The sequence below is a fragment of the Lycium barbarum genome, chromosome 7 (genome assembly GCF_019175385.1).
Source record: "Lycium barbarum isolate Lr01 chromosome 7, ASM1917538v2, whole genome shotgun sequence".
Taxonomy (NCBI): Eukaryota; Viridiplantae; Streptophyta; class Magnoliopsida; order Solanales; family Solanaceae; genus Lycium; species Lycium barbarum.
In genome coordinates this window covers 127,509,824-127,518,389 of record NC_083343.1, presented here as the reverse complement: position 1 = coordinate 127,518,389, position 8,566 = coordinate 127,509,824, and the positions used below count along the sequence as shown (strand labels likewise).

At 35.5% G+C, this 8,566-nt stretch overlaps 1 protein-coding gene across 1 annotated transcript; it reads left to right on the top strand.

Annotated features, from left to right (window-relative positions):
• Positions 1-5,752: 5,752 nt before the first annotated feature.
• Positions 5,753-6,262, top strand: LOC132601926 (uncharacterized). Its single transcript, XM_060314972.1, has one exon. It carries the CDS (start codon positions 5,753-5,755, stop codon positions 6,260-6,262), a length of 510 nt encoding a protein of 169 aa, XP_060170955.1.
• The last annotated feature ends 2,304 nt before the right edge of the window (positions 6,263-8,566 follow it).

Genomic DNA, 8,566 nt, shown 5'->3' with positions numbered 1-8,566 from the left:
TATTTTAATTATTTTCGGGCTTCTAATTTAGTAACTAGTACAATATTTATTATGCGAAGATAAATAGCAATTAATATATATAGAAAGTAAGGATTTACAAAGTGTTGTCTTGTAATTAATTTAACGATTCCAAACCCGAAAAATGAAACGATGACGAACATTTCAAATTTGTGATAAAGTAATGCTCGTAATGTTTGAAAATAAAAAATAGTGATATTAATAGTAGTAGCAATAAAATATTGTAAAAATAAAGTATTTAGCTCGTCAGTAAATTTAGAAACCCGAGTAAATTAAATAAAAGAGGGACAAAATTGGGTGTCAACACCTAGTTCCCACGGTATTCCAAGAGGGGTCCCAAAATAATTCCATATAACTCTTGCCTGGTCTCCATCTATGAAAGAGTGATGGATAGTTTCATCCTTAGCCTCATTGCAACAACAACATTTAATATCCACCTCAATACCGATTCCGCTAATTATATTGTCAAATGGGAGTTTGTTTTTTTAACAATTTCCATTCTAAGAAGGACATCTTGAAAGGTGTAGCTTTGTGCCAAATATTATGAAGAAAATGATCTGGAGCCTTGCTCTGTCTGTTAATCTCCCATGCTGAAGATATTGAGAATTTTCCATTAGTAGAAGGCATCCAAATTGGTGTGTCAAGACATTGTGGATTCCCTATTGGTATACTGAGAATAGCTTCTGCTAAATATTCAGGTAAGTGCAGATGGTCAATGTTCCAGTGCCCATTTTCAATTAGATCCTTAACAACTTGAAGTGTGTTAGGATCATTATGATTTATAATCTGAGCAATGGCACCAAAACCTGTCCAGTTGTCCCACCATAAACTTGATGAACTAGAATTAACCTTCCATAATATTTGTTCTTCAGCTTTGCCTTTTACTGCTAGAATACTTTGCCATACATGAGATAAACCTGCTCTCCATTTTCTGTCAACAGGATGAGCCAATCTACAATATTTTGTTTTGAGAAAGTTGGCCCAAATAGAATTAGCAGTTCTGAATCTCCACCATCTTTTCATAGCCAATGCATCACTGATATCTTTCAGTTTTCTGAAACCAAGTCCACCTTCTCTAATAGGATAACACATTTTTGCCCATGAACTCCAATGGTGTCTCTTCTTTTCATCACTTGATCCTCAAAAGAATCTAGTCATATATCTTTCAATTTGAAGAAAAAAAATCATTGGGAGGTGTCATAGCAGCTAGAAGGTAGATAGGTTGGGATTGTTAAACATGTTTGATGAGAACAACTTTCCCTCCAGTAGATAGAAGTTTTCCTTGCCAACCTGATGTTTTTCTCACCACTTTTGTAACAGAATCAGTGAAGGTAGAATTGAGTTTTCTACCGACATATATAGGACATCCAAGATAGATAAAAGGAAATTCTTTGTGCTTGTATCCTGAAATTTCTTTGATTCTGGATAGCTCTTCTGTTTTGGTATTAGGACTGACAAGAAAAAAGCTTTTATCATCATTGATCAGCTGCCCAGAACATTTACTGTAATTCTGTAGGACATGATTAACCAAGTTAAGAGATAGTTGATCCCATGAAGTGAAGATAATAACATCATCTGCATATGCAAGGTATGATATTTGGGGTCCAAACCTTGACATTGAGAAGCCTGTATACATGTGGTTATCCTTGAGTCTGTTTAACATTCTGGATAATACCTCAGCACCTAAAACAAATAGGTTTGGGGATAAGGGATCACCTTGCCTCAAGCCTCTAGTAGAGTGAAAAAATCCATTTCTGGTACCATTGATTAGAATAGAGTACCAGATATTCGATATAGATCTCCAAATGAAGTCTACCCATATTTCTGAGAACCCATATCTTCTTAAAACAGCCATAATGAATTGCCAATTTACTCTGTCATATGCCTTTGCCATGTATAACTTGATAATCACATTTTCACCCTTCTTTTTGTTTCTAATACCATGAGTTATCTCTTGAGCAAGTAATACATTTTCAGTGATTAACCTTCCATGAACAAATCCTGATTGATTCTCTGATATAAGTCTTGGAAGTATTGGTGCCAGTGTGTTGCTCAATATTTTGGAAATGACTTTGTGAGAAAAATTTGAGAGGCTGATTGGTCTCATTTCAGAGTAGGAAGAGGGGTTCTCTACTTTAAGAATGAGAACAATACATGTACTGGAAAAGAATTTTGTAAGTTGGGACCTTTAAGGAAACTATGGATCATATCTATGAGATCATATTTTATAATCTCCCAACGATTTGATAAAAAAGACCATTGAACCCATCTGGACCTGGAGCACTGTTTGGATTAAGTCCAAACACTGCAGTTTTAATATCATCTTTTGTGGGAATAATAATGAGTGAGTGATTTTCTTCCTGGGTGATAACCTGATTGATACAGTCTAGATATTGTAAATTTGGACTTCCATCTTCTTTGAATAGTTTTTCAAAATGTCTAATTGCTTCATCACTAATATCCTTGTCTCCATTTAGCCACTGACCCTCTTGATCTTTCATTCTATGTATAGTAAGTCTCCTCCTTCTGTCTTTGATAACAGAGTGAAAATATTTGGTGTTTGAATCCCGTTCTTCTAGCCATCTTATGTTAGCCTTTTGTCTCAATAAGGAGTCCTCACATTTGAGCCACTTGGTGTACATTGCTTGAGCCTTATGTACTTCTTCTCTTGCCTCAATCCTGTTGTTATCAATGTATTTCTCTTCCAAAAGCCTGCATCTTGTTTTCCCAGTCTTTGACATGGTTGTGAATATTACCAATTTGTTCCCTTGACTTTTTGCTGAGATTTTTACTAAGAGTTTCCAGCTTATGTTGGAATTTCCACATGGAGTTTCCTTGAATACTTTCTTGCCAGGTTTCTTCCACAATAGCCTTGAAATTAGGATGTTCAGTCCAAAAATTAAGAAATTTGAAGTATTTTACTCCTTGGAATTCAATATTGGAGCTTTTAACTAGCAACAGAGTGTGATCAGATCCTGTGCTTGCTAGATGTTCTATACTGATTCTTGGAAACTTTGCAGTCCACCCTTGATTCATTAGAACCCTGTCTAATCGTTTCCATATTCTATGCCTTTTGTCCCTTGCATTACACCATGTAAATCTTGGACCTGAGAAACCTGCATCTACCATGCCACATTCTTCCATACAGTCAATAAAATCCCAGCTTTTCTGCATCCTATGAGGGCTTCGTCCTTTCTTCTCTTCAGCATTCATAATAACATTGAAGTCTCCAGATAAACACCAAGGGCCATTAATTATCTGGCTACAGTTTTGTAAGCTTTCCCAAAGAGGTCTTCTCAAGTGTTCCTTGTTTTTGGCATAAATAGATGTCATCCAAAAAGCTTCAGCATTATCCTTCTGTTTGAATTCCATTGTGACTTGTTGAGGGTCATTGTAGATTTCTGAGGCCTCAAATAAAGAAGTCCAGAAGATCCAGATCTTACCATTTATATTGCTGCAACAGTTATCCATACCTATCCATCTCTTGTGTAGATTTATGTAATCTTTATCTATAAAAGGTTCTAGAATAGCAACTATTTGAAGCTCGCCCATTTTGGTAAGAAATTTAAGTCTTTGGAAAGCCCCTCTGGACTTAACTCCTCTTATATTCCAAGTTATTGTATCAAAAATATTTATAGATTCATATGCAGGTATAATGTATTCTTGAAGAAAAAAAACTTTTATTAATAATTAATTAACTAAATAATCTATCATCAAATGTTGAATTACTAAAATGTCCACCAAATGTTAAACGGCATTTTTACCCTACTTAATTTAATTACTAGAAGGATTGCAATAAATTGGAGTAATTATCTAAATTAACAAAAATACAAAATATTAATTACCCCTTTAAACACAAGAAATTAAAGTGGCTTAAATACGGGTAATTGGATCAACTATTTGCTGACGCTTAGAGTTCCAAAAAAATTCAACGTACAAAAATGTTAAAAGCACTCATAATAAATTCATAATTTCCCTTTAAATACATATTAAAGTGTGGTGATGCTTGGACTTTCAGGGGGCCTTTTCACATTTCTAGGTCAGTTTTAAGTTTAATTTTCTTGGCTACAAATATTATAAAACCAACCTTAACTTGAAAACATATGCCTTCATTCACAGCCTTAACGTATTCTGGATGCACCAGGCATTCGTCATATTTGCTCTTCTTTGTATGTTGTGTTTTATAAGTAGTCAGTTCTCACATTTCAGATGTATAGATATAGATATAGATATAGTTGTATTTGTACATACTAGTTTGATATAGTTGTATTTATACATACTAGTTTCATGAGGCTCGTGCTAGTCTCAAACATTTTAACTTTCATTGTTAACAAAATTATTTACTTTAATTCAGATGTAGAGCCAACATTTGAAATTTATGGGTTCTGTATTCTTATTTTTTAAGTTATTCAATACTAAATTAATAATTTATCGTTTAAATACAAAGTTTGTGAACCAAAGTTATTGGGTTCGATCGAAACTGTTGTCGACACTCCAGCTCCACCCTACTTCAAACTCATTTTGCGTTTATCTTGAACTCATTTAAGATTTTAAAGATGTATTTTCTTTTCGCCTGTATTAACAAAACTCATGTTTTCATCTTCTAGAATCATCTAACACAACAACAAAAATTCCAAAAGAGGGGTTATTTTGAGATAAAGGAGTAAAAATAATTTAATAAGGAGCAAAAAATAAATTCGTAAAAAGTTACTATATATAATATTAACCAATTACAAAGCCCAAGTGAAATATCATTAAAAAAAAAAGAATAATTGTAAAAATAAGAATATGCAATAAGGAAAAAGACACAAAAGCCACATGTAAAAGCTTCATTGGATCAAAGTTCAAATGGATATAAAACTTTTAATTCCCACTTATATATAGTAGTAAAATAATATGTAGGAATGTTTCACGTGATGGGTGTTTTGGATGGGCCAAGCCTCTATTCCAGTCTCATGGTCCATATGGTTAATGTAAAAGATTATGTTATCACATTGTCCTATTTCTCTTAGTTCTATCAGAAATCCATTAATTTTTCTGCTTGGCTTACTTCAGCCAACCTCCAATAGATCAAAAGTATTATTATTTTTTGATAGGATTATTTTTTATGTTATTTGTCACCTTGCATTATAGAAAGTTTTCAAGTTAATTAATGAACTCTTCTTTTAGTAAAATCATTATTCTTTTAATGTATCATACATGTTCATTATTTGCCACACAAAAAAAAAAAAAAAAATATACACGCCTCACATCAGGTGGATTTATTCTTCTTTGTTAATATACTTTTTTCGAATTTTTTTGCTTATTCTATACTTTCTTTTCTTCTTAAATATATTTTCAAGTTATATTGATGAAATATATTTTGATCTATGCAAATTTTGGCTAGGAAAGAATCACTATTGTTTTTAGTAGGAAGTGGTGCTCTCTTTGTTATTTTTTTTTTTTTTCGTTGTTGTAGCCACAGACGTAAGTCAGCAATGACAAGAAAGTGAATTCTCTAACTCTTGACCTTGTTTAAGCAATGACTAAAAAGAGGAACAAATGAATTAAGTTTACATCTAAGGGGACGTAATTGACACCCTTCATCGAACTTAACTTTCCTATTCCTAGCTCAAGTTATTAGATGAGGGTTATGCCCCAAATTCTTGCTATTAACTCTTTTCCTAACCTCTACTTTCTTTTCCAAGAAAAGTTAAACAAACTCCCTTTGCATCCCCAATTCTCTAGTTTTCAAATGCAGCCTCGTGGCCCTCAGATTACTCATCTTGCTTATGCAGATGATGTGATCATTTTCACATCTAGAACTCGGTCTTCTATTGAGATGGTCCTTCAACAGCTTAGGTTCTATGAGGAGTGTTCAAGTCAGCTGATCAATGCCAACAAAAGCTGCTTTTTAGTGGCTCCAGATACTGCTGATAATCTAATCCGGGCACTCAAACTCTCTACTGGCTACAAACATAGTGATTTTCCTATAACTTATCTGGGGTGTCCCCTTTGTGTGGGAAGAAAGAAGATTGTTTTATTCAATGAAGTGGTGTCCAAAATTGTAAGAAAAACCAATAGTTGGCAAGGTAAACTTTTATCTTTAGGGGGACGGGCAGTGCTCATCAAACATGTTTTGCAATCCCAACCCCTTCATCTTTTGGTTGCTATTAATCCCCCCAAGACTGTCATAAAACAAATTGAAGCTTACTTGGCCAAATTTTTTTGGGGATCCTCTGATGGGAAAAATCGATATCATTGATCTTCATGGGACAAATTATGCTATCCTACAAAGGAAGGAGGGTTGGGGTTTAGAATAATTATGGACATATCGGAGAGTTTTGCTTACAAAAGATGGTGGAGATTTCGATCGGTCAGATCCTTATGATCAGATTTCCTACTTGCCAAATATTGCAAAAGAGTTGGACCAGTTGAGAGAAAATATCAATCTGGGCAGTCTCATTGTTGGAAGAAATTCATGGAGATAAAAGTGGAAGTTGAAAAAAAATATCCTCTGGAGGATTAATAAGGGAGATATTAGTTTATGGTGGGACAACTGGACCGGTCAAGGGGCTTTATCACTTATGGTCGAGACAGCAGGGGCAAATTTAAAGTTACCAGTGAAAGATGCCAGAATCGATGGAGAATGGGCCTTTCCTGAGCTTCACCAACTTCCTGAATATATTATTGAACTCATTAATTCCATTGAGGTTGGTGATCCTGATATTCCAGATCTTGCTATTTGGATGCCGTCAGTGTCAGGTAAGTTTTCTACTAAATCTGCTTGGAACATGTTGAGGCAGTCCAGAAATAACATGAACACTCTTGCTAAGCTTTGGCATAAATTTCTCCCCTTTAAAATCTCCTTCCTAATATGGAGAGCTCTCAAAAGAAAGTTGTCTTTCGATGACATTTTATTGCGATTCAACATTTCACTCGTCTCTAGATGTCATTGTTGTTTTATGCCACAAAGAGAGACTATGCTACATGCTTTTGTAAATGGGGACTGTGTAACTAAAGTGTGGAAATTTTTTGGGGCCCCTCTCGGGATCATTTGGGAGGATGTTTCTATTATTGCTATGTTGTTGAAATGGTAGAGCGCCAAGCATTTTAGTTCAATCCACAAGGAAATTCTAACAGTCTTACCAATGATCACTATCTGGGAGTTGTGGAAATCTAGGTGTGCCGCTAAATTCAGTGAGAAAAAGATGTATGTTTCCAGAAATGTCTATCAAATTCTCTTTCATCTCAAATGGATCCTGGCTAAATATGATTTGAACATCAACCGGGACTCTAGCTGGCCAGAGATTTGCAATACTCTCATGAACTCTCGAGACGAGTTCAAATGTACCATTATTAAATGGGAAAGGCCCGAACTGAATTGGGTAAAATTAAATACGGATGGTAGTAAATACAGTGATGGTCACATCGGGGCATATGGTGTTATCAGGGATTTAGCTGGCCATATGTATATGGCTTTTGCAAAAAGTTTAGATATGGGCAGCCACAACTACGCTGAGGCAAAGGCTGCCCTCCTTGGGCTTCGATGGTGCAAGGAGAATGGTTTGCTAAATGTCATTTTAGAGTGTGACTCTAAGTTTGTCATAGATATGTTGAACTATGCTTGTGTTGTACCTTGGCAGCTGTACCATATTATTGAGGAGACTAGAAAGATTATTTCTCAGATAAATGTGGTGGCACAACACTGTTTTAGGGAAGGGAATCAAGTAGCGAATGCCATGGCTAAAGTGAGCACAAAGGGACAGGATATGATCGTCTACAACTGTAATAACCTCCCAAAAGAGGCTCTCGGCCCCTTCAGACTTGATTTAATACAAATGCCATTATTCAGGCGCAAGCATGTTAAGATACAATTTAGAAGCCGCTAAGGATTTCTTCTGTATAGTGCTTATTGTTTTGCTACATATGCCTCCTTCATATCTTTTCTCTTTGTTCTTATAGGAAGGGACATATGATTCTTTCACGCCCCGAACCATGGCCTGGGCGTACCACGGCACTCGGTGCCTGACTGCATGTGACCGAGCGAACCATATGGCTTGCTGAACCATCATGAGGCATATATGAGCGGAAATATAACGTGACGTACATGATGATCTTTTATAAAATATAGTAAGTCATAATATTAAACCTAAATACTTGATTAAGTCATTAATGAGAACAATATCATAAATGAGCCAAACCGGCTACCATATGTGGAAGTCTAACATGACACTTGTCTTGTCTATGAAACCTCTAACATGAGTTTGATAAACACGTAACATACTTGCTGGGGCAAGGCCCCCAGCATACCTTTAGATGCAAAACTAGATAAAGAAAGATAATGCCTAAACCCCGAATGAGATGGGGCTCACAAAAAAGCTGGTACGTGCAAATCCTAATGAGCAGAAGTGTCGTCCTGTAAATCCGTACCTGCATCGTGAAATGCAGGCCCCCGGGCAATAAAAGGGGACGTCAGCACATTGAATGTACTGGTATGTAAAACAACATGGGACATGGAATAACATCATAAGAACTGAAACTGAAAACCGGTACATGAACATGAGCA